We start from the raw sequence: 27,042 nt of genomic DNA on the forward strand, positions 1-27,042 counted from the left end.
TACCTCCCTGTGATGGTGAGTCCTTTCTTTTTTTTATTTTGTGTGTGTGTGTGTGTGTGTGTGTGTGTGTGTGTGTGCACCATAGACATATGGAGGTCAGAGACTACTATTCAAGAGTCAGTATCTCTTACTATGAGTGATGGGGCTCGAACTCAAGTCCTCAGGCTTGCACTGCAAGCTCTTTTACCTGCTGAGCCAGCCCATGATGGTGAATCTTCATCCTCAGCTCGACTGTCTCCTAGCTGATTGTAAATCCAGCCAAGTTGAGTCAGTCTCTTGTTGTATAACCCAGGCTGGTCTCACACTTGCAGCAATCCTCCTGCCTCAGCCTTCTGACTGCTAGCCTTACAAGTATACACTACTAGGCTTCTCTTTCAGTACTTCTAACAGCCAAGCTCACTGACGCTCTCAGTGAGAGGTGTCCATGGTTTGTGGTGTCCGATGCCCTCTCCCTCTGAGATGAATAGAATTGATGTCTTCCTGGGGTGGCCTGGCTGGTGGGTAGCAGTGCAGGCCAGGCTTCAGATCTCATCTGCACTGGTTCCTGACCCCCCACAGCTATTGAATATTCAACAGGCTCCATATTCAAAGACCTTTGTTCCTGGTTAATAACAGTTCTTTGTTGCTGCCCAGAAGGAGGAGTGTCCCAAGGCTGCACCCTTGCCCTGCTGCCTTCCAGACTGAATCCAATAGCTGGAGGCAGCTGTGCCTGTCACTGGGGTGCCTCACATCCTCAGGGTGTGTTGGTATGAATGTGGCATGGCTTGCTCATGGAGGGTGGCAGAGCCCGGGCGCATGCCTCTGCGTCATCCACAGTGAGACAACTGCTGTCTTGTGTCTGAGCATGCCTGCCAGGGAGGGGCAGAGGTTAGGTAAATCTGCACATTCCAAAGAGACCTGGAATGCTGGTCCCCTGTCCTCCCCAAGGCCTCCCACACTTCCTGAAACATTACGGGGGAGGGGGGCACTGTGTGTCTGCCATGTCACTGACACCTTGCACCCTCGTGAGCTCCTGTGATGCTGTGATCATACCCGTGGTACCTAGGCTTGTCCTTATGGGGTACCCAGATCTGCCCTTAGGGTCTCACTGTGTAGCCCAGGATGGTTTCAAATTTAGGATCCGCCATCTTAGTCTCCCGAGTTAGGGTCACAGCATGAATTACAGTACCCTATTCAGAGTGACCAGTTAAGGCGTCCATGTGGATATTCTCTGTGACTGGAAACAAAGGCAGGGACTTGGGTCTGGTCCCTGGGTTCTACTGACAGGATATTTTTTAAGTTATGTTTATTTGTTTGTAGTGTGTGTGCATGAATGTACACGAATGCATGGTGGAGGTCAGAGGGCAGCTTGCAGGGGTTGGTTCTCTCCTTGTACCATGTGGGTTCCAGCAACTGAACTCAAATCCTCAGTCTCGGTGACAAGTGCCTTTATCCTACAAGCCATCTTGCTGACTCTGGCTGGTTCTCACACGGCTGGCTCCCAAAAGGGGCACAGAAGGGCTGGATGATGCCACCATCTAGCAACCAAATGGACTTCTGGGCTCCTGTCCACCAGTGCTCCAGTCAGAAGTCTGCACGCTTCCTGCTCCCCCTGCTCCTCCCTACACAGCCTCAAGTCTGTCCCTTTTCACTGAGTTTCAGCTAAGGGAAAGAAAGAATTGACCCTTAACCAAAATCAGTGCCTGGCCTGTCTCATCTCTGTTTCTTACCCTTCAGCATCCCCGTCCCCCACACTGTGCCTTTGTGTTTTCTTTACATTGTACTTACCACTTCCTGTCGTAGGTTTACCATCAGCTTATTGTCTGGTTGTCTTCTCACACACCTCAGAATATGTGCTGCATAAGAGTAGGACATTTCCCTTGACTCCCAGGTATCCCCAGCTCCAGGAAGGGCATGTGGGGGACGTATTTGTTGAATGACTATTTGGGAACAGGAAACAGAAGCTCTGAGAAGTTAAGTAACTCCCCCTCCTCCAAGAACAGCAAAAATGGGACTAGGTCAGGATGTGAACTTTTTTAAAGATTTATTTATTTATTATATATTCGTACACTGTTGCTGTCTTCCAACACACCAGAAGAGGGCGTCAGATCTCATTACAGATGGTTGTGAGCCACCATGTGGTTGCTGGGATTTGAACTCAGGACCTTTGGAAGAGCAGTCAGTGCTCTTACCCACTGAGCCATCTCTCCAGCCCCCAGGGTATGAACTTAAGCCATTTAGCATTCAACGGGAAGGCTAGGCCTTAGGATGTGCATGGAGGTGATCACTTAGGCAATCATGGTTCTTTTTTTTTTGTATATCTTTATAATGGTGATATTAACATTTAACACTTGATTCACAAATCTTTTCCCCTTTGTAATAGTACACAGCATTCTCTTTTAACATCCTGTTTCTCCAAAACCCACTGAATTGAGTTAGCACCTATCCATAGATTTTTAACTGGCCATGGTTACTGTGATATTACCTAATAATGACTCTCTAGTAATTCATTTCTTCTACGTTTAATAGAATTAATTGATTAGGAAGAATCACCATTAATTTCTCACTCATTTAATCATACATACTTATATCAAAACAGACTCAAGAAAATTTAGTGTGAGTTATGAGGCAACATTATACACACACACACACACACACACACACACACATATCTCCAACACAGTTACTATATCTTGCAATATATATTGGAAGATATATATAATACATATCATCAATATGCAACATACTTGCTGTATTATATCTTTTTTATTATTTTTATTATATTCAACACAATATATATTTTTATGCCAATCATAAAAATGACGGACATATTATTAAATGAACATAAAAGATACAGTCTTTTTGTTTGTTTGTTTTGCTTTTAGTAGAGCTTAAAATCTTGGCTCTTACTGTGGTACAAACCCAAAATAAGAACAATATTTAGACATTGGAATTCATTGTAATAAGGCTGTACTTCAATGTCCCTCATATGACCAAAGGATTTTACCTCTATAGTAGCTAAGCTAAGAGTTGACAGTTCTACTGGTTAAGGAATGAATTGTAGATACAGTTATTTGGATACAGATTTCCTGCTATGGTTAGAGCTATTTGACTTGAGAGATTGTCATCATTCTCAGCCCACAGGGAACAGGTTACAGTCATTTAAGAAATGGTGTGTGTATTAAGATGGTCTATCCATGAAGTCATTCATCAACTGTTTCAATGAACAATGTACAGACATTAGGTGAGGATAAGATTCTGGTTCATTGGCTGTGATGATTTTGAAAAGCATTCATCTCAGAAAAAGTAACTTATAAGGTCATCTTTAAAATTGATACAATAATTATAAATATCAAGCAAAACATTCGGTCTTACTCTTTGTTGTTCTCTGACAAGCCACCTCCCAAATTAATTGCCTATGTTTCTTTTGGCTGTATAAGTAATTTTTAAATATGTAAGCTGTTCTGAAAACCATAGTATAGTGTAAAAACATCAAGTAAACAACCCTACTAATAGGCTGAGATAGGAGAAACATGATTTCAAGACCATTATGTTGTACACAGCAAGACACTGTCACATAAAAAAAATATGGATTGTACAATATTGGACATATTTCTCTAATTCTCAAATTAGAGAGACCACTGGGTAAGAGCCTACAAATTTCTAATTCCTCATATTTTTAATTTCAATTGATTAGGATATATTGGTAATATTAATTTTCATATTAAGAGATATTAAGGAAAAGTAATTGTTATTTCCTGTTATTTTTGTTGTTAGAGGTGGAATTGTGTTTGTGTGGATTTGTTGAAAGATTACTTTCTTGCTTTTTCTAGGGTGTAGCTACACCTTGTGTTGGTGTTTTCCATCTATTATCCTTTGTAGGTCTGGATTTGTGGAAAGATATTGTGTAAATTTAGTTTTATCATGGAATAATTTGTTTTCTCCATCTATGGTAATTGAGAGTTTTGCTGGGCTGGCATCTGTGTTCTCTTAGGTTCTGTATGACATCTGCCCAGGATCTTCTAGCTTTCATAGTCTCTGGTAAGAAGTCTGGTGTGATTCTGATAGGTCTGCCTTTATATGTTACTTGACCTTTCCCCCTTACTAGTTTTAATGTTCTTTGTTTGATTAGTGTATTTGGTGTTTTGATTATTATGTGACGGGAGGAATTTCTTTTCCGGTCCAGTCTGTTTAGAATTCTGTAGGCTTCTTGTATGCTTATGGGCATCTCTTTCTTTAGGTTAGGGAAGTTTTCTTCTATAATTTTGTTGAAGAGATTTACTGGCCCTTTAAGTTGGGAATCTTCATTCTCTTCTCTACTTATTATCCTTAGGCTTGGTCTTCTCACTGTGTCCTGGATTTCCTGGATGTTTTGTGTTAGGAGCTTTTTGCTTTTTGCGTTTTCTTTGGCTGTCGTGTCAATGCTTTCTCTGGTATCTTCTGCACCTGAGATTCTCTCTTCTATCTCTTGTATTCTGTTGGTGATGCTTGAATCTATGACTCTTGATCTCTTTCCTAGGTTTTCTAGCTCCAGGGTTGTCTCATTTTATGATTTCTTTATTGTTTCTATTTTCATATTTAGATCCTAGATAGTTTTGTTCATTTCCTTTGCCTGTTTGATTATATTTTTCTGTATTTATTTATTTATTTTTTTAATTTTTGATTTTTCGAGACAGGGTTTCTCTGTGTGGTCCTGGCTGTCCTGGAACTCACTCTGTAGACCAGGCTGGCCTCGAACTCAGAAATCTGCCTGCCTCTGCCTCCCAAGTGCTGGGATTATAGGCGTGCACCACCACACCCGACCTTTCCTGTAATTCTTTAAGGGATTTTTATGTTTCCTCTTTAAGGGCTTCTAGTTGTTTATCTATGTTCTCCTGAATTTCTTTAAGGGAGTTAATGTCCTTAAAGTCCTCCATCATCATCATAAAGTGATTTTTAGATCTGAATCTTGCTTTTCTGGTGTGATGGTGTATCCAGGACTTGATATGATGGAAGAATTAGGTTCTGATGATGACAAGTAACCTTGGTTTCTGTTGCTTATGTTTTTATGCTTGCCTCCTGCCATCTGGTTATCTTTACTGCTACCTGCCTTTTTTGTTTTGTTTTGTTTTTTTGGATTTGTTTTGTTCGAGACAGGGTTTCTCTGTGTAGCCCCGGCTGTCCTGGAACTCACTCTGTAGACCAGGCTGGCCTCGAACTCAGAAATCCACCTGCCTCTGCCTCCCAGAATGCTGGGATTACAGGTGTGCGCCACCGCCGCCTGGCTGCTACTTGCCTTTGATATATCTGATTGGAGCCTGTCCTTCCTGTGATCCTGGTTGTGTCAGAACTCAGAGTTGAGCTGTCTCTGTGATCCTGTGATTCTGGGATCCTGTGATCCTGAGATCCTGGTGTGACCAAGCTCCTGGAATCCTGGGCGTGTAAAAGCGCCCAGGAGTAGAGCTTCCTCTGGGTGTTGCTGTGAAGTTTGTGCCCAAGGTCTGCTCAGGGCACCGGCCCAGACAGACCGACAGGAACCGGTGACACTGGTGGCACTGGTGGCACTGGTGGCACTGGTGGAGTTCCTGCATGCCTTGGTCCACTGGTCCCAGTAACTCTTGGTGTTGGGACAGATGTTGTGTCCTCCTCACCCTCAATCATGGCTCTTATACAATATCTCCCCTACTTACTGGAGACATCGCACACATTACTAGCTTCATTCAGCAAATGGATCATGCATTTAGCTAATGGCTACAGGTATCCTACAACCTATGTTTCCTGCAGACACATCTATAGAAAGTGAGCTCATATAGAATGATTTCACTGTTCTGTGTATCGTCATGACCAACTACACACAGCCAGGGCTGGGGGTAAAGTGCTTTGGATCCCCAAGTGCTCACTTAAATGCTGCTGTACAGCCCACTCCAATGCTCAAGAGGCAGAGATAGCCCATCTCTTGTAGCCTGCTGGTCAGCTAGAATATCCAGATGGTGAGCTCTGGCTTCAAGTGAGAGACCCTACTTCAGTATATAGGGTAGAATGTGGTTAAGGGAAACACCTGGCATTGTCCTCACCCACACATGTGCATATGTGTGTGCTTGCACACATACATGCACTCATACAGGAGAGCACTCATCTCATGTACCTGCCAACAATGCATGACCCAGCTTTGTAATTCCAACTACACAGGAGAAGGAGGCAGGAGGATTTTAAATTTAAGGCCAGCCTGGGAAACTTTTCAAAACCTTTCTAAGTAAATAAAGGACTGGCTATGTGGTAGAACACTTGCCTAGCATGTGTGAGATCCTAGGTTCAATTCCCAGCACAGCAGAAGAGAAAAGAAAACACAGCTACTCTGTCACTGGCCTGATGGGTGACAATCTGCAAGGCTTGTTCATGGTCTGAGATCCAATGGCTTCCAAGTGGAGTGAATTTTGCTTGTCTTCTTTCACTCAGAGAACCTGTCTCTGGGTTCTAGCTGCTTCTCTCCACCTGTGAACTTCCTTCAAGAGCTGCCAAGCTATCGGTCAGTGGCACGTAGGAGGACAAACATCCTCTCTCGGGACAAGCAGAGTGGCACCCTACTGAAACCGACAGACTCTTTCAGTTCCCAGCTGGATGGAGGAATCACAGAAAACCTCAACAGCCAATCCATCCGCAAGTATGCGCTGAACATCTCTGAGAAGCGGAGACTAAGGTTTGTTCAATAGCCCCTGGAAGTGGTCATGTTACGATCTTGGAGAGGTGTGTGTGTGTGTGTGTGTGTGTGTGTGTGGTGTGGTGTTTGTGATTGTATGGTGTGTGTGGTGTGTGTCATGTGTGGAACCCAGAGTTTATTCTGTTGTGAGCATTCCTAAGCTGCTGTGACATGTGACCTTCAAGAAGTCATTCACCCCCTGCTTAAACAAACAGTCCCAGGTTCAGTTCAGTGAGGGGTGTTGTAACCATTCAGTGAGCCAGACACACACACACACACACACACACACACACACATACACACACACACACAGTGGAAGAGAATGAGGGAGAGGGAGAAATGAATGTGTGTGTGGTGTGTGTGTGCATTCAAGCACGTATGCATGCTGCCATGTAGGAGACAGAAGTGGACATTCAATTTCTTCATTTGTCATTTCACCTTATTTTTGGAGGGACAGGCTCTCACTGAACCTGGAGTTTATCAGTTGACCATTCTGGCTGGCCAGCAAGTTCCCGAGATCTGCCCGTCCCCATCTCCCCCGGCTCTGGGAGATCCCAATTGGGTCCTCAGGCTTACACATCACACACCATACCTACTGAGTTGTCACTCCAAGCCTCTTCTCCCTTTTTGTGTCAGGATGTCTCTCCCTGCATAACCTTGGCTAACCTTGAACTCACCTGTTTTAGCCTCCCAAATGTTAGGATTACAAGCATGTGTATCATATCCATCCATCATCTCTCTGTCCATCCATCTACCCATCTCTCTGTCCATCATCATCCATTCACCCACTAGTCTATCCATCCATCCATCCATCCATCCATCTATCCATCCATCCTTTTATATTTATATTTGTATACACCCACCAATTTATCTGTATCTATATTCATTTATTCAGCTGTGTATCCTATCCACCCATTTATCAACATCTATATCTATTAACTGTCTGTCTAAATATGTTCCATTCTATGGGAAAGCAGTTCACTTTTCATGAATATAGCAGTATATATTTAATGTATATATTTTATGAATATTGCTTTTTGATTAGTGGTGGATATTAAGAACGGATTAAGCACCAGTTACTGAACTAAGACAGTGTGCAGAGCAAAGCAGAAACAGTCAGGCTAGGATTGTCATGAAATCAGCTGTCTGTGTTCTTTGTTTTGAGACAGAGGACCACAGAAACAAATATTATATATTCTCAGAGGGCTTGTGGCATCAGGCTAGGTGTGGTGGTATATACCTTTAATCCCAGCACTTGGGAGATGGAGGCAGGTGGATGAATCTCTGTGACTTCAAAGCCAGCCTACTCAGCATAGCAAGTTCCAGGCCAGTCAGAGCTGCATGGTGAGAATCTGTCTCAACAACCAACCAACCAACCAACCAACCAACCAACCAACCAACCAGACAACCAACCAGCCAAACATTTGTAACATTTTGGGAGAGACATGTTAATTTGTGAAGGCATGTTATCAAAAAAAGGGATGTCCTGGAGGTGAAATAGAATTTGGTCAGTTGGCAGGGTGGGGCAAGAGGTCAGGAATGGCAGTATAGGGTCATTGTACTGAGCACATAATACCCATGGTAATACAGTCAGCACCACCAGCTACTTCCAGAAATGTTTTATCCCTACAGCTAGGAACCCCAACCATTAAAAAACACTCCTCCTCCTCCCTTCAGCCCCAGGCGGCTGCTAACCCTACTGTCTCTGGATTTACCAATTCTAAACATTGTGTGACCGTGGACTGCGGCCTTCATATCTGGCTTTTTCACTACTTTGTGTAGTGCTTTCAAGGATCACTCATGCTGGAGTGTGGCTGAATAGGATTCTAAAGGTTGTGACCAAGGGCTCCCATCCAGGACGTCGCAGCTTGGACTTGATGCTGCTTTGTCACTGTTATGCTCATGACCGTTTGATTGCTTGATTTTATGTTGTTTGTTTTTAATGCAGGGACATTCAGGAAACCCAGATGAAGTATTTATCAGAGTGGGACCAGTGGAAACGGTACAGCAGCAAGTCCTGGAAGAGGTTCCTAGAGAAAGCTCGAGAGATGACGACCCACCTGGAACTGTGGCGCAAAGACATCCGCAGCATTGAAGGTGGAGTCTGTTTGCTGCCCGCCTCCCTGCAGGACGAGCAGCTCTGGGGGTGTGCCCACCCTCCTGCAGCCTTCCCTCAGGCAGCTGAGGTGTATGTGTGGGGTGGGGGTGGGTGGCGAATTTGTATTACCCGCTTGGCCTGCAAGCAACTTGGGTGTGCACCTGCTGAGGATTTTCTCCCAGGATGAATGTTATATTAGTGACTGGTCTCTTTACTGTAACAAAATACCCGACTGAAACAAACTAAAGAAGGAAGGTTTTTTCTGCCTCCATTTCTAAATATAGTCTCCTGCAGCAGGGCAAAGCATGGCAGCAGGATTTTGAGGTGGCTGGTCACACAGGGCCTCTGTAGTCAGGACACGAGCGATGGATGGATCACAGTCTCCTTTTCATTCCGTCTGCCTCCCTAACCCGTGGGATGGTGCTTCCCACATTCAGGAGGGTCTTCTCACCTCAGTCAAACCTCCCTGTAAATTCCCTGACAGACAAGTCCAAAGGTGCCTCCTGGGTGAGTCTAGATCCAGTCAGGCTGATGCTCAGAACCCATGGTCTCAAGTATGAGCTAAACCCACTTGCCCTTCATAGGGCCTGTGCCGTTGTCATCCAGAACGTCACACAGCAGAGCTGGGAACAGGCCATGGCTCTTGCATTCCTTATGTTATAATCAGTGCCTTACAGTTGCTAAAGTAGAGATTTTCCTCAGCAAAGTCTGTGAAGAACTGTCAGGATATGTGTTAGAAGAAACATCTTCTTTATTGCCTACTCTAAAAATATAGTGCTAGGTGTGGTGGGTGTGGTAGGTGTAGTGGGTATAACTTTAATCCAGGGGCAGCTGGAACTCTGTGAGTTTCAGGTAAACCAGGGCTATACATTGAAATCTTGTCCCTCCCTCCCTACACACACACACACACACACACACACACACCAAATAGTGGGTGCCTTCTAGTCTGGTAGGGAAGGGTAGGCACAGCTCAGTTGGTAGGACTACAGAACTAACTGCTCTTGAAGAGGACGCAAGTTCTGTTTCCAGCACCCACACTGTGCAGCTCACAACAACCTATAACTCCAGCTCCAGGGACTCCAACACCCTCTTCTGGACTCCACAGGCATCTGCACATGCCTACACACACACACACACATAATTAAAATAAAAATCTTTGAATATACTGTTGACACTTTATTTTCCTTTGTAAATTGTTTTAGTTTTTGGGTTTTTTTTTCTTTTTCTTTTTCGAGACAGGGTTTCTCTGTATAGCCCTGGCTGTCCTGGAACTCACTCTGTAGACCAGGCTGGCCTCGAACTCAGAAATCCGCCTGCCTCTGCCTCCCAGAGTGCTGGGATTATAGGCGTGTGCCACTACTTCCCGGCAAATTGTTGTTTTATATGGAAACTGTAAACATATTTCCCAGGGGTCTTCCAGGCTCATCTAGAACTTCTACACACACACACACACACACACACACCTTCTCCTGAGATGGAAGCTTAGTGTGGTCTTGAGCAATACGAGGAAATCTTTACGGAGCATCAACAATGAACCTCGTGTCACCTTTGGCACCTGACTCGTGTTACCTCAGTTAGTTAGTCCTCCTAAGATAGCCCTACCCTTTTGTTTTTCTCTATGTATACCAAACTGGCCTTGAACTCCCAGAGACCTGCTAATCCTCTCAAGACCTCATCCCCACCCCTTTGCCTCTCTCTGTGTATAGAGGAGGCTGGCCTTGAACTCAGAGATCTACCTGCCAGTGCTATTAAAAGTGTGTGCCACCACGCCCAGCCTCACAAAACCTTTCATGTAGACACTTCACCATTTCCCTGCCATATTGAGGTTAAGAAACTTGCTCAAGTGCACTCAGCTAGGATAAGGCAGGGCTGGGCTTTGAACTCAGGCAGTCATGCTTCACAGGCCAAGTGTGTGTTCAATGTGAACTGTGCCCCCTCAGACTCCTGTTTGAACCCTTGGTCTCCAGCTGGCCTCCAAGGCCTCCAAGGGGTGTCTAACTGGAGGAAATGGATTACTGTGGGGTGGGGGTGGGGAAGGGGACAGGAGTGGGGGAAGAGGCTTGAGAATTCTTAGCCAAGTCCCACTTCCTCTCTCTCCTCTGCTTTCTGACCCTGGACACAAGGTGAGCAACCCTCTCAGCACCCCTGCTGCCATGCCTTCTGCTCCATGGTGGACCGTGTCCCCTCAAACGATGGGCCCCCAAATTCCTTCCTCCTTGAGTTGCCTGTCAGGTACCAGACCTCAGTAACAAGGAGAGCAGTCAGAATGCTGCGCCCAGCTTCCTCTCAGATTGTGTGGGACACCCCTGGAGACTTCTGTGTGACTGTCACATGCCTTAGAGGCTTCTCCCTGGGGACCTGGGACTTTGCTTTTTTCATTTGTTCTACTGGGATTTCTTGGCTGACTGGATGTCCCTGTGGCAGAAGGAGAAGGGGTGTAAGTCAAAGCCGTTACCTCTGGTGACATGGCTGAGTGTTTGACAGAGCATTGAGTTGGTGCCAGCAACAAGGACCTCACTCTGCAGACCATCCTCGGGGATTCAGTCCTTCTCTGCTAAGAGGCTACTCTTCTGTTCCATTTCTGTCCCTAAAGTCACCTCAATTGTCCCGGGAGGGGCAGAGAAGGGACTGAGAGCCCTAGTCCTCATTCTTTGCAAGTGTGAGCCAGACAGAGCATCTGCCTTTTAAAATGTACAAAAACCTACAGCAAGTGTCCTAGTCAATGAAATGCTATGGAGCCTGAGACGGAGAATGAGGAAATGTGCTACCACCATCTCTTCAGCATTACCCTGGACATCTTACCTAAATATACCTCAGGGATGAGGGAGAAAGGGAAAGAATTATATAATATCATTTGTCCACATTATATATACATAGGAAATAAAGACAAGTTATTAGAATCAGTATGTGAATTTACCAAGGTTAGTTGTTGGTTTGACAAGGTCTATACAGTATTGGTTATATCCCCCCACCTTTAGGGGGTGCTGGGGATTGAACCCAGGGCTTCACACATGCTAGGTAAGTGCCCCTCCACCTCTGAGCTACAGTCCCAGACATAAGTGTATTTCTTCATGTTAGCAACATTTAGAAAAGTAAGATTTTAAAAAATATTTAAAAATTTTAATTACATGTGTGTAGGGTCTGTGTGCATAGGTGTTGGTTCCTGAGGAGGAAGTTGGATACCCTGGAGCTATAGTGACAGGCAGTTGTCCTGAATAATGCAGGTCCCCCCACCTCAGTCTACAGAGTGTGACTGGTCACCAACAGCCATGTTGCTTCTCTTCCAGGAAAGTTTGGCACGGGGATCCAGTCCTACTTCTCATTCCTACGGTTCCTGGTGGTGCTGAACCTGGTGATATTCCTGATCATCTTCATGTTGGTTTTGCTCCCGATCATACTCACCAAGTACAAGATTACCAACAGCACTTTCGTGCTCATTCCCTTCAAAGACATGGGTGAGTGGGAGGGCTGTCCCAGCTGCAACGCTTCCTTTTCTGTGCATCTTGGTTCTGAGCCTCAGGTGACTGTCAGTAGGAATGGGTCCAGTTATGCTGCAGAAACAAATGATCCCATTATTCTGTGTCAGTGGCTGTAAACATTGACTTCTCACTCACAGTCTAGATCCATCATGGGATAGGGAATCCTCACTCAGGAGCCTGAGCTGTTGGGGTAGCCATGATTGTCATGGTGATACAGAGGAAATGATCCTCGGCAAATGTATGCTGATTCCTGATGCTTCAGTTTGGAGATGACACACAAACATAGTTCTTCCACATCTCATTGGCCAAACCAGGACACCCCGCCCCTCCTGGGTTCATGAGAGCTTGTGGGAGGAGCAATACAGGGTGGGATATTTAGCAAACCTGAAAAAAAATCTACCCCTAATTAACATGATGTCATTTCAAGATTGTTATCTATGAAAAGAATGTGCTTGAAGCTGATAGCACTTTCACAGTGATCTTGTGCCAGATGCCACAGTAGGTGCTGGACAAGGCTTTGGTATTGTCAACAAAACTCAGCTCTCCTGGAGATCCTGTTAGCCCAGATAGGCAGGGGTGCCTCTACTTCACAGATATATTCACTGCAAACCTCCAATACCAGGCTCAGTGGAGGAGCCAGCTAGGTCCCAGATCTTCTGAAGGTCTTCAGAAACCCCCATGCCCTCCTGTCACATGACACCTTACCCAGAAGAACCCTAGAGAGCCACTTCAGAGATCTTATGCAAGCCAACTTCTCTTTGTTTTCATTTTAAGTCACTTAAAATTCAGATAGCCCGCCACTTCGGACTTCGCGTGAGGCCTGATTTCTGCCGTGGGTGCTCTCCTGCCTTCTCGTGTATTCACCTCTTAGAGAGATACTTCCTGCTAACTGTGTGAAGATCAACATTAGGTTTCTAGGCCAGATGTGTGGGTCAGTTATCCTTCCTGGGCCTCAGTTTCTTTCTGCGTTGAGCCGGGGTGACTATTTAAATAATGAGATGTTTATTCCTCCCTTAAAATACTTTATTGAATACTTAGCTCCTTTAAAGAGCAATAAATCTTGGAGCTGCTGAGAGGGCTCGGGTTTGGTTCCCAGCTCCGTAGTGGGCAGCTCACAACTGCCTGTAACTCTAGCTGCAGGGATATGATGACCTGTTCTGGCCTCGGTGGACAGTTGCATGCATGTGCCCTCCCACACATGTAATTAAAAATAAGACAAGCATTAAAATATAATATTAAATACTAACTGCACTTGGAGGTGCATACCTTACGATCCTGCTTAGGATGGGAGCTAGGAAGATACTGAGTTGGGGGCTAGTCTGAGCTACATAGTGAGACCTTGTCTCCGAAAGGTGAGACGAGGGGATGGAGAGCTGGCCCAGCAGCTAAGAGCATGCACTGCATTTGCAGAGGTTCCAGGTGTGGTTCATAGCATCCATACCAGGTAGCCCAAAACTGCCTATAACTTCAGTTCCCAGGGATCCAATGCCTTCTGCAGGCTCCTGTGTGTGCACGTCACACACACACACACACACACACACACACAAATAACAAACATACACACACAATAAATAAACAAATCACAGTAAATAAAGCACACAGTCAATCAATCAATAAATGGATGAAACAAACACCCACTAAACACACAAAAATAAAGATAGTTTTAAACTGTTTAGTAAAGGAACATGCTAAAGGAAAGTGGGAAGTGAAAAGGAAATGCTAATAATGGAAGAGGAAGGGGGATGTATCAGACACAGGAAATGACAGACAGCATGTACAAGCCGGAGTATTTGAGTGTGTAGCCACTGCTTATGCTCAAACTCCAACAGGCCAGTTACTGATACAATAAACCTGTAACACATACCCTTGTTTTTTTTTTTTTAATATTTATTTATTTTATGTATATGAGTACACTGTAGCTGTCTTCAGACACACCAGAAGAGGGCATCAGATCCCATTACAGATGGTTGTGAGCCACCATGTGGGTGCTGGGAATTGAACTCAGAACCTCTGGAAGAACAGTCAGTGCTCTTAGCCGCTGAGCCATCTTTCCAGCCCCTTGTTTTTGTGTCTTGCAGATATTCAGTGCACACTGTATCCAATAAGTAGCTCTGGGCTCATTTACTTCTACAGTTACATCATAGACCTGCTGTCTGGCACGGTAAGTATGTAACTCAATTCTTTGTGGGCCTGTACACTGATAGCTCTGTGATTTAGACTTTGGAGTCCTGAATGGGGCTCTGTGGTGCAGATGGACAGAGAGAAGGATTGTCAGGCCAGCCGAGGCTACATAGTGAGAGCCAGTGTCAGCGTTGACCGTGAGCAGAGGAAACAGGTTGCAGTGAATTCTTCAAGTCCTGTGCTCGCCTAGACCTCCCAGTAGAGTTCAGGAAATACCCCTTGCTGCCTTTCCTGGTCTCTGCTACCTTTGTATTGGCCTGAATTATAATGCCTTGCAGTTGTCATCCCTGCTCTGAAACCCCAAGGACAGATTGGGGTGCGTTTAGGATTGTCTGATGGACGTTCAACTGGTGAACTCTATGGGGAAAAATCTCAATTCTGAAAAGCTCTGAAAGCATAGATGCTTCTGGTTCCAGGCATTTCAGACAGAATGCATTCAGCTGTTATAAAGGAAAACATTTCTTTGGGGCTGGCTTACAGAGGTTCAGTCTATTACGTCGTAGTGGGAAGCTTGGCAGCTTGCAGGAAGATATCTCTTGCGAGCTGAGATCTCTACGTCTGGATCCGCAGGCAGCAGGAAGAGGAGGCGGAGGAAGGAGAGAGAGAGGGAGACTGGGATTAGTCTGAACGTCTGAAATCTCAAAGCTCACACCCCCAATGATATACTTCCTCCAACAAGACCACACCTCCTAGAAGTGCCACTCCTTATTGGGTCTATGGGGTCCATTTTCATTCAAACACACCCTGTGATTGTCCTTTATTGAGAAGGAAAGGTTGTGGGAGCTGAGATAACCTGGGACCATGTGGAAGGGTCTGAAGAGTGAACAGGATTTTATGATGTCTGTGCCCAGCCTTTGAGAGAGTGGAGGACAGAAGTGTGTCTTCTCTCTCTACTTTTGCTTCTATTTAAACATTTTCTTACTCTGATAGTGTGAGAGTACATGGTGGTCATGAAAAAAAAATAGATGACTTTGTCATCTATTTGATCTATTTATTTTTAAACAGACTCTTGCTTTTTAGTTCAGACTGACCATAAACTTCTCAGCATTTTTGTGTGTTTACCTCTAATGCTTAGATCCTTGATCTACTTTAAGCTGATGTTTATATGATTTGGCTCTCTGTATGTCTCAGTATCTATTGTTTGTTCAGAAGACATGTTTTCCCCTCCACTAAAAACCCAAGGACTAGAGATGTATAGATGCTTTGTTCTGTCTTTCTGCTGTGTGTATCTGGTTTTGTTGTTGTTTGTTTTGTTTTAGACAGGGTCTCACTGTGTAGACGAGGCTGGCCCTGAACTCACAGAAATCTACCTGCCTCTCTCCTGAGTGCTGGGATTAAAGGTGTGGCCACTATGCCTGGCTTCTGGACTTGTTTTATGCCTGCACTGGATGATCTTGAGTTTTTGCTTTGCAGTAAGCCCTGGCGACGAGACTTCCAACCTTACTCCTCTTTCTCAAGGTTGCTTCGGACACTGACTCATATTGCAGCTGCTTCTAAACTTTAAGACCAACCTGTTGTTTCTGATGAGGCCAGCTGGGGCCGTGTTAGTCCTGTAGACACATTTGTGGAGTGTTGATGTGGAAGTGCTGAACCAAAAACATGGGATGCCTCTCCATTTGTTTGTTTGTTTGTTTGTTTGTTTGTTTGTTTAATTGTTTTTTTTTTTGCTTGTTTTGTTATTTTGCGATAATCTCTCACGTAGCCCAGGCTGGCATCCACTAGTTATGTGTCTCAAAGGATGATTTTTGATCCATCTGCTTCTACCTCCAGAGTGCTGTAATTACAGGCATGTGTCCCCGTCCCTGGTTTAAGCTGGGGCCAAATTCATGACGTTGAGTATACTAGTCCAACACTCTGTCCACTGAACTGCAGCCCCAGTCCATGTTTCTTTCAACCGTGGCTCATAATTTTTAGAATATACTATTTATACTTGTGTTAAACGTATTCTTAACTATTCTTTTTGATGCTATGGCCTAGATTTTTTCACTTTAGTTAAGTATGATTTACCAGCTAACTTTTTAAAAAAACATATTCAATTTTTGTTATGTGTATATCGATGCGTCTGTGTAGGGGGTATGTGCACATGAGGCAGTTCCCTTGGAGTCCAGCAGAGGGCATCAGGTCTCCCCGAGGTGGAGTTACAGGGGGTTGGGAATCCTCTGCTGTGGGTACTGGAAACCAAACGTTGGTCCTCTGCAAGAGTGTACATCTCTCCAGCACTTAACAGTTATTTTTGATGCTCAGGTTTTAGCAGTACCTCATTCCCCAAATACTAACTGAGCATCCCATATGCCTTGGGACTCTTTCTGGTGTGGAAAGATCTCAGGATGAACAAGGACACTTCTGTGTGGGTTCCTTGAGGCAGGGATCCCTCCTTGGGTGGACTGCCTGAGCTGACCCACCTGACCCCATGCTCTTGCTTTGTTCAGGGATTCTTGGAGGAGACCAGCCTTTTTTATGGACACTACACCATTGATGGTGTAAAATTCCAGAACTTCACATATGATCTGCCCCTGGCTTACTTGGTAAGCACGATCGCCTACCTGGCCCTGAGCCTCCTTTGGATAGTGAAAAGGTAAGTGTATTTTTGTTTCCATCCGTGTAGTGATGTTCTTGCTGCTGTGACCGGATGCCTGACACAGAGAGTTCAAGGGAGGAAAGATGTAGATGTTAATTTTAATGTAAATGTTTGTAGTAAATTAATATGGAAGCTGTTCTTGGACCTAAGTAGTTCCCCAATAATGACACACAGAGACCCAGATTATTTACAAGCTTCACTTCAATTCCTGGGCAGTCAGTTAATCCATCTTTATCCTCTAAAGTAATCTCTTCCCAACCAGAATCCTTGTAATATGTGTGTGTGTGTCCATGCTCCAGCCAAGTTCTCCAGAACTCCTTTTGTCCCTCCCTGTGGCTCAATCTCAGTCCTTCTCCTCCTTCCTCTCCCTCCCTCCCCACCTCTCTCTCTCCTTCCCCTGCATAAGCATTGTTTACACACACCTGAGACTAGAGATTTTTGACATAAGCATTACAATGCTGTGTCCAGCTTTAAACCAGATATCAGCACCGAGAAATTAGCATTGTAATAACAAGGATAATCTTTGCATAGTGCACAAAAACATTATGCCTACAGAAAGATTTATTTGGGTTTAAGGTTACCGGGAATTTCACTTCCTCACAGTGGGGAAAACTCTGGCTGCAAGAGCAAGAGATAGAAGCTTGTCCACAGGGTGGTGGTCGGGAAGCAGAGAACTTGGCAGCCAGGAGGCCAGGCCTGGGCCCTGCCTCTGACGGGGAGTCCCACATCCTAAGGGTTCCTTACCTGCTCACCCACAGGAGCCTCTGGGGGCATCTCAGGTCGATAGAACTCTTTATGGCTGCGGTCTCTTATTATTCTATGGATTCTGGAAGTCAGGGCCTGAAAGTTGAGCAGAGCCCATGACCGGGCTTTGGGGAAGGGACTGAGTGTGCTGTAGCCAAGCCTTGGAGGAAGCAGAAGTCAGGAGCCTGCAGCTCAGTGTGCTCGGTGCCTCTTCCAGATCCCTCTTCCTCACAGGCTTTATCCCGGCTGGGGAATGTTGTGTTAACTAGGTCTCTGCTGGCTTGCAAATGGCAGAAAACCAGTTCTGGTTAATTGGACCATTGGGGAATTGAATGCACGGAGAGTCAAGGAAGGGGAGAGACTGCTCAGAGGAGGATACAGCCAGAGCTTAGGAACAGTATCAAAAGCAAGGGCTTCCTCCGCTCTGAGTGCTTGGGTGATGGCAGGGACCTTGCAGGCGTGGGAAATGACACATCAGTTTCTGTCAGTCTGCAGCTGAGTCTGTGCTTGGGTCACAGGCACAGAAACCTATGGAGGAGTCGTTGGCACTGTCCACTCAGATACTTAATCCTGACCCTTCCATTGTGGTCAGGGCCAGGAGATGGTGTTGAGGCCCTATTGGTGTATGGCCCGCCCTTGGTAAGGGTTATGGAGTCTGGATGTGAAATTCCCTGTAAAGGTTCAGGTGTGGTAGGTTGGTCCCCAGATGGTGGCACTGTTTAGAGACGGCGCCACCATCTATGTATCAGGAGGTGCTAATCTCATAGATGGAGTTCACAGATAAGTTGGGTAATAGAAGCTGGGCCCAGTTGGAGGAAGCAGGTGAAATACTTCGTCTGCATCCCTTTCCTTTTTCTGCTTTCTGGACGCCATGTGGTACTTCCTTCTCCGCACCCCCATCTACCTCCCTCTCCTCTTCCCTCTCACCTTCTCTCCCCCTTCCCTCTCTTCCTCCTTCCTTCTCTCCCTCTCACTCCCCTTCCCTCTCCCTTTCTTCCTCTCCCTCTCCCCCCTCTCCCCCTCCCCCTCTCCCCTTCCTTCTGCCCCCCTCTCCCTCTCTCTCTCCCCCTCCCCTCTGCTTCTCCTGCCCAATTGCCACAATACCCTCCCATCACTTCAGGCCCAGCAGTGGAGCCAGCCAACCATGGATAGAAATTTCTGGAATATTGGAACAAATAAACCTTTCCTGCTTTATGCTGTCTAACAAGAGACTACTGTGTGTAGCTAATACACACCTGTTAACTGCTCAAGAGACTGAGGCAGGGGGATCACAAGTTTGAGAGCCAACTGGGACACCTCAACAAATGTTTCAAAATAAAATCTTATAAGGGGAGGGGAGCCAGTAGCCTAGCTCAGAGATTGACCTGGCCTGGGAGGGACTTTGGGTTCAATTTTTAGCATTGTAGCAAAAATTAAAATATGTAAGGTAAAAAAAATAAAGAAATTATTTTTGAATAAATAAGCTATTGAGTTGGGGTGCTGAAGAGATGGGTCGGTAATGAATGTGCACTGACTGGGGTTGGCTTGATTCTCAGCACCCACATGGTGGCTTGCTAGCATCTACCACTCCATTCTAGGTTACCTGATGCCCTCCTCTGGCCTCCACAGGCAGACATGTAGGTAAAACACATAAAACAAGTATATCTTTTTTAAAAGAAGTTATTAAGTAGATAAAGGACAATGGTTTTCATCAATGAGATACCTGCTCAGCTGCCATATGGATTTAGAACAAACTTGACGGTGTCACAATGGGCCAGCAAAGGACTTATGCCCAATGTTGTAGATCTTAAATGAGACCAATTCACCAGCCTATATTTTGCTGCTGTTGTCAGATTGATGCTTTTGTTTCGGGGTCAGGTCAGTGGAAGGGTTCAAGATCAACCTGATTCGGAGCGAGGAGCACTTTCAGAGTTACTGTAATAAGATCTTCGCTGGCTGGGACTTCTGCATCACCAACCGCAGCATGGCTGAGCTGAAGCACAGCAGCTTGCGGTACGAGCTCAGAGTGAGTGCTGCTGGGGTGGGACTCGCTGGCCGGGTTGGACCTGGGGAGGCTGTTTGCAGGTTTCATGGGATTGCATCATGTGATTGCAGGGCCCAGTCTGTCTCAGCACGCTTTCCCACTGCAGTTTTTAAGAGCACTTTATAGCAAACAGTTTATTAGGTTGATCACCTTTAACCCAAGCATGGGAGCTAGTAACTTGGGACTGGGAAGGGAGATGGGACACATATGAGGCCAGATCAGATGATGTCTTACCTCTACCTTTACTATCTTACTAATATCCTACCTGGTCATAGCTGCCATAAACATTGTTTGTACTAGAAACATGAAGAGAATGTGTGATAATAATGGATTAGAGAGAAATTGAAAAACAACAGGGAAACTTCCACATTAATAAAGAGAAATGAATAGCATGTTGAGAATATAAAGCTTAATGAAAGAAGGTGGGTGAGGTTGTATCTTCTTATTACTAGCATTGCACTAAATATGAATGGATCAAATTCCCCTGTTAAAAGCAGAGACCTCCAGGCTAGATTAAAAATAGCAACAACAACAACAAACCCTAGTAGGACACACCCATAATCCTAGCTACTTGAAAAGTAGAGGCAGAAGAGCTAAAATCTGGGGCTGTTCTGGGCAACTTAAGGCTATCTCAAAAAAACAAACTTTTGTTAAGGGTTGAAGATGTAGGTAGATGGTAGAATCCTGGCCTGGCATACACAAGATCCTGGGTTCAATCCTCAGAACCTCAGATAAATAAATGAGAAATTAATAAACTTAAAACAATATCCTATATATTGTTATCCACTTATATCCTATATAAAGAAATACTCCACAGTCTGCATGTACACACTTACACACACCATTATAAATGTTGATTCAGCTTACACAATTATTACAAAGCCAAATGCAGTCTTGAGTAAGAGATTCTATCTTACCATAAACCAATTGTTGTCAACCTGTGGGTTGTGACCCCTTTAGGGGGTCAAATGACCTTTTCACAGGGGTCACCTAAGAACCAGAAAACACAGATATTTACCTTACAATTCATAATAGTAGCAAATCTACAGTTACAAAGTAGCAATAACAATAATTTATGCTTGGAGGTCATCACAATGTGAGGAACTGTATTAAAGGGTCACAGCATTAGGAGGGTTGAGAGCCATGAGCCTTAGACATAAACATTGGTAGGGCTTAGCCTGGGAAGGTATCTTGGGTAACATGAATATTTAAGAGAAATATGTAGAGTGATGTTCTACATACCCCTCCCACTGCTCACAAATTAGTTTTCTTCGGTCCTCAGGCAGATCTGGAAGAAGAGAGAATACGACAGAAAATAGCAGAAAGGACCTCAGAGGAAACAATCCGCATTTATTCTTTGAGGCTGTTTTTGAACTGCATTGTACTGGCTGTGCTAGCGGCATGCTTTTATGCAATCTACCTAGCAACTACCTTCTCACAAGAACACATGAAAAAAGTAAGTGTGACACAAGAATCAGTTGATCTTTCACTCTGGTTTGTGCACGTGGGTGTATGTGCCTAAGGAGATCAGAAGATGGTGTTAGATCCTCTGAAGTTAGAGATTCCGGTGGCTGTAGATGCTCGAAACTGAATCCAGGCACACTGCAAGAGCAGCACGCAATCTAGTCTCCTGAGTCCCCCCTCCATCCTCAAACAGTGATTTAAAAGATCCATGTTCGAATGAGTGTGGTTGTGCTTACCTGTAATTCCAGCACTTAGGAGACTCAGACAGAACTTCATAGAAAGTCTTTTTTTAGATCTATAATAAAAAGTCTAAGTTGGGTGGTGGTGGCTCATCCCTTTAGTCCCAGCACTTGGGAGGCAGATCTGTGAGTTTGAGGCCAGCCTGGTCTACAGAGTGAGTTCCAGGGGAGCCAGGGCTACACAGAGAATTCCTGTCTTGAGAAACAAAAAGACAGTCTAAATTGGTCTAGTGGCTATAAATGATTAGGCATTAGATACCCTTTTACCATAGATACCATTCAGCTTGTGGCTTCTGCATCCATTCATAGGCTGTAGCTGTTTTCTGTATGGTGCAAGATGGGTCCTATGTATGCTGACCAGTGCACTGTGTTACCTTTCCAGGAAATTGACAAGATGGTTTTTGGGGAGAACCTGTTGATACTGTACCTCCCGTCCATTGTGATTACCCTGGCCAATTTCATTACCCCAATCATCTTTGCCAAGATCATTCACTACGAGGATTACTCTCCAGGTTTTGAGATCCGCCTGACGATCCTTAGGTAATGCCTAACTGCACGCATGCCAGGTAGACCATTGCTTGCTCATGGCCAGACATTGCTAATAGACTGCCGCATATTTTCCTGCTATGCTGACAATCATCCTTCCTTTGATGAGCTCATGAATAAATTAATGTTTGGATGTGCAGTGAAGGGCCTTAGGCTTCAGAGTCTCCTGTCAGTGTTGTACCTTTGATTCTGTATTAACTGAACACACAGGATGGGTCCTTAGAAGGATATACTGTTCTAAAGATGGCAGAATTAACAGTATTAGGCAGAGTTCAGAGAGTTCACACCAATGAGTAAAAATGACTGAGTGAGTACTTGTGCTTGAATAGGATTTTTTTTTTTTTTTACAACTTCTCAAATATATGAAATTGAGTTTTGTCCCCAACCTTTTGAGACTGTCTTAGTTGGGGTTTCTATTGCTGCAGTGAAATGCCAGCTTGGGGAGAAAAGGCTGTATTTGGCTTACACTGTGATGATGGATTACACTGCCTCATCACTGTTCATCAATGAAGGAAGTCAGGACAAGAACCAAACAGAACTGGAACCGGGAGGCAGGAGCTGGTACATGGGCCACGGAGGGGGGAGGGGTGCTGCTTACCAGCCTGTGCCCCATGGCTTGCTCAACCCGATTTCTTGTAGAACACAGCACCACTAGCCCAGGGATGGCCCCACCCACAATGGGCTGGGCCCTCCCCATCAATTACTAATTAAGGAAATGCCAACGAGTAATGGTGGCCCAGACCTTTCATCTCAGCACTCAGGAGGCAGAGGCAGGCAGATTTCTGAGTTCAAGGGCAGCCAAGGCTACATAAAGAAACCCTGCCAGGAAACTTCCCCGTCCCCAGCCGAAAGAAAGGAAGGAAGAAAGAAAGAAAGAAAGAGAGAGAGAGAGAAAGAAAAGAAAAGAACAGAAAAGAAAGAAGAAAGAAAATGCCTTACATGCCAGTCTTATGGAGGCATTTTCTTAATTGAGGCTCCCATGTCTTAGATGACTTTAGCTTATGTCAATATGATAAAACAAGCCAGGACAGAGACAAGGCTAATGGATTTGTCTTTTATCCTGGATAGCTTTATGTGTGTCTGAGTGAGCTGTGGCTGTGAAATAGAATGGCTGTCAGCAACCTTTACTGTGACCTTAATGTGCCGCCGGGCTCCTTCAGCCACCTCTCCTCAGTCACCTAAGAGCCAGGATTTACAGGCCTGAGTCACCGTCCCACACTAGTTACATCATTTCTCTCTCTTTCTTTTTTTTTTAAGTAAGCAAACATACAATAAAATCTTTGTATTTTGTATTTCCAAAATACAGGGGCAAAGACCCAGAGAGAGACACACACACAGAGAAAGAAAGAGAGATAGAGACAGAGAGAATTTTATTATCACTTATCTGGACAAGATAATAAGTTCCTTGTGATATTTTCACACATGTATAATGCGCATCAATCAAATTGATTTCCTCCACACTCTTGTGTCTCCCCTCCTTCATGTGGTTCCCTTCCTAGCACTGTAGGACCGTTCAAGCACTACCACACAAGTCTTGTTTAACAAATCTTTATCATGTGATCCAAAGTAGAGCTAGTCTCTATGGTGGAAGGGCTGGGGGCTTGTTCACATTTGAATCCACATAGGTCCACATGCTGAGCTTAATTACTGGGTCGGCCTCGCCCTCCCTTCCCCCCTCCTTACCTCCCTCCTTACCTCCCCCTCCCGACTCCCCTTTTACTCTCCTCCCCACCTTCTTCTTCTCTCTCTGAAACAGCATCTCACTTTGTGGCTCAGACTGACTTTCTCTGTACCACCATGCCTTGATTTTTTTTTCCTGCTTTAGAACTTGTAGGGGCTGGGGCGATGGCTCAGTGGTTAGGAGCTCTTGCAAAGGTTCTAGCACCCACATCAGGTGGTTTATAACAGCCTGTAATCTCAGTTCTAAGGCATTTGATGTCCCCTTCTGACTTCCATGGGCACTTGAATGCTTGTGCACATATCCACAAACAAACACATGCAAATACACATAAATAATAAAAAATCAAACTCTATAAACTTTGTAAAATATTTACAACATGAAGTTACCATTTGACCTGTTTATAGTGTACAGCTTGTTGGCTTTAAGCCAGTTCCCTGCCCCCACTTCCAGAGCTTTCCTTCATCTTCCCTGGCAGAATCTCTGCCCAGGTTGAGGTTTGCTTTCGAGGACTGAGCCTGTGTTCTTCAGTTCAGGTCCAGAGAAAGGCTGGCTCTAATACCAGTCTTCCCTCCCCTCTTCCCTGCAGGTGCGTCTTTATGCGGCTGGCCACCATCTGTGTGCTGGTGTTCACGCTGGGCTCTAAGATCACATCCTGTGGTGACAGCACGTGTGAACTCTGTGGCTATAACCAGAAACTCTACCCGGTGAGCCATGGCCCGGGGTCCCAGCCGCAGGGCAGATCTGGCCACATGCCAGGCACGGTCGAGGGCTTGGATACTGAAGTCCATGCAGGAGCTTTGGGAAGAGGGATGTGGGGACAATTGAAGATACAGAAGGCTGGCTTCTTATGCTGGGAGTGGGTCTTTTAGTGTGTCTCCATGTCTTGGTTTCAGTGCTGGGAGACTCAGGTGGGACAGGAAATGTACAAGCTGATGATCTTCGACTTCATCATCATTCTGGCCGTGACACTGTTTGTGGATTTCCCTAGGAAGTAAGTGAGGCGGTCCCTGTTGCCCCCCACCCCATGACTGGAAGCTCTTGACCCACTCCTGCTCTCCACAAGTGCTGGGTGACTCCATCAACACTGGGGGAACCACTGACATCGGGTGACTCTCGAATGGCTCTAGGCTGTTGACACAGTAGCAGCAGCAGCCACCATGTCTTTGGGTGGGACCCTGGGACCCAGGGTGTAGATGGTGCCATGTCCCACAAGGCCTCCTGTGCTGACTTCCTGCACTAGGTGTAGCTTCTGGATCGGGGTTCACACCACCTTCCTGCTGGTCATGTGATCATGAACAAGTTGTTTCTCTGAGGAACAAGACACTGAGTTTCTTGTGTGAGACAGGAAGGATGATAGCAGGGTCCCCTCACAGCCTTTCCATGAGAATAAGCAAGATAGCATAGATTGATGCAACCCTTACTGCTGTTGTCATTGTGTCCTTCCAAGAGTCTTAAATGAAACCCTGTCTTCTTACCACAGTCAAGGCACCCAGGGGATGATAATGCAGGCCTGTTGTTCCAGCACTCAGGAAGCTGAAGCAGGGACATCCTGAATTCCAAACCAGCCTAGGCACCTTAAGCAGATCTTTAAGATGTGGGCTAGAAGTCTGGAGAACCCTAAAGTTAGATATTAGAAAAAGAAATTTGAGGGCCAGCAAGATGTCTCTGAGGGTAAAGGCACTGGTCATACACCTTCACCCCCTGAGGTTGCTCACTGGGACCCACATGGTGGAAGGAGAGAATTGGCTTCCACAAGTTGTCCTCTGATCTCTATACTGTGCTATTGCACATTTGTACATACGTACAAAGGCGCTGTGGTGATGCACACCTTTAATCCCACAGCACTCTGGAGGCAGAGTAGGACTAGCCTGGTCTAAAGAGTGAGTTCCAGAGCAGTCAGAGCTGTTAACACAGAGAAACCCTATCTCAAAAACAAAAACAAAACCCCGAGTACACACACACACACACACACACACACACACACACACTTAACATTTTTTAAAGAAATATTGGGCCAAAGAAATGACTCAGTCAGTACAGAACTGGCTATACAAACATGAGGACCTGAAATCAGATCTCCAGTATCTAGGTAAAGCCTGAAGTGGCAGCTTGTGCCTGAAACCCCAGCATTGGAGAGCTGGAGATGGTGGGGCTCCCTGGGGCTCAATGGCCAGCCACCTCAGCCCACCACTAAGTTCCCGGCTCAGTGAGAGATCCTCTCAAAAAGTCAGGTGGAGTACGGCCGAGGCAGACACCTGATGTCAATCTGTGCTCTCTGCATGCATTCACACACCTGCATACACATGCATGTACACACTCATACATATGCTACACATAAACACACACTTTCTCTCAAACTTGCCCAGGACCTTGGTTGGTGGGTGTGGTTCTGTGGCCTCAGGGCTCTCGTAGCATCAGGTAAGAATGTGTCTAGTTTGTTTCCAGGCTCCTGGTGACCTACTGTGCCTCCTCAAAGCTGATCCAGTGCTGGGGGCAGCAGGAATTTGCCATCCCAGACAACGTCCTGGGCATCGTGTATGGGCAGACCATCTGCTGGATCGGAGCCTTCTTCTCCCCACTCCTTCCTGCCATCGCCACCTTGAAATTCGTTATCATCTTTTACGTGAAAGAGGTGAGGGAAGTGGGCAGGGCTCACTCTGCTCCAGTCTTTCTGTCGAGTTGGTTTTTGCTGTGGACAGGAACCCAGCATGTCTCCAGCAGGCTAGGCCAAGGGTGTACCATCTGGGCATGCACGTGTTTGAAGGCCATTCTATACCCCATGAGACACATCATAATTACATGTCTCCCCAACCCAGAGCTTCATGCAATATCAGTTCCTTAATTTATTCTGGGAAGAGACTTCAAATAAATTTTCACCTTTTATTTTGCTTTGTTTTTTGAGACACAATCTTGCTGTAAATCTTTGACTGGTTTCAAATTCCTGATCTTCCTGCCTCTACCTCCCAAGTGCTAGGAGGAGGTTACAGGTGGGTTTTGTTCTGTTTTGTTTTAGAACAAACTTCTCAAGCACATTTAAGAATTGCTTTGTTCCTAGGACTTAAATGTAATTTTTATACATGACTGACAGAGCCAAATCTGAGCTGTCAATCAAACAACAGTGGTGTATTTCAGTGACATCTAGCCAAGGAATTGTTGATTTCTGTTTTGTAACTTTGGAGTCAATCCATAGGTTCTCAGAGCCTGGTGACTTGTGGAGGCCCAGACACAGCTCAGGGTCCCCAGGTTTTGTGGTAGAACCTGGGGTTACGTGAGTTAGGCAGCCTTTCGGGTGACTGGCTTGCCTGGACTTACTAGTTAGTTCATTATTATAAAAGCAACCCATACCCATTTTTA

The 27,042-nt window shown here is 45.4% G+C and overlaps 1 protein-coding gene across 1 annotated transcript in view; it reads left to right on the top strand.

Moving 5' to 3' along the window:
• Window positions 1–27,042, top strand: part of Tmc7 (transmembrane channel like 7) — a 52,057-nt gene that overhangs the window by 15,427 nt on the left and 9,588 nt on the right. The window contains exons 2-12 of the mRNA XM_052200493.1: window positions 6,415–6,655; window positions 8,604–8,752; window positions 12,041–12,208; window positions 14,311–14,393; window positions 16,843–16,988; window positions 19,593–19,740; window positions 21,041–21,214; window positions 21,844–22,001; window positions 24,275–24,392; window positions 24,582–24,679; window positions 26,134–26,320. Coding sequence (XP_052056453.1) covers window positions 6,415–6,655; window positions 8,604–8,752; window positions 12,041–12,208; window positions 14,311–14,393; window positions 16,843–16,988; window positions 19,593–19,740; window positions 21,041–21,214; window positions 21,844–22,001; window positions 24,275–24,392; window positions 24,582–24,679; window positions 26,134–26,320 — 1,670 coding nt within the window. The remainder of the gene's footprint in view (window positions 1–6,414; window positions 6,656–8,603; window positions 8,753–12,040; window positions 12,209–14,310; window positions 14,394–16,842; window positions 16,989–19,592; window positions 19,741–21,040; window positions 21,215–21,843; window positions 22,002–24,274; window positions 24,393–24,581; window positions 24,680–26,133; window positions 26,321–27,042) is intronic.

Source organism: Apodemus sylvaticus, chromosome 1 (genome assembly GCF_947179515.1).
Source record: "Apodemus sylvaticus chromosome 1, mApoSyl1.1, whole genome shotgun sequence".
Classification (NCBI taxonomy): domain Eukaryota; kingdom Metazoa; phylum Chordata; class Mammalia; order Rodentia; family Muridae; genus Apodemus; species Apodemus sylvaticus.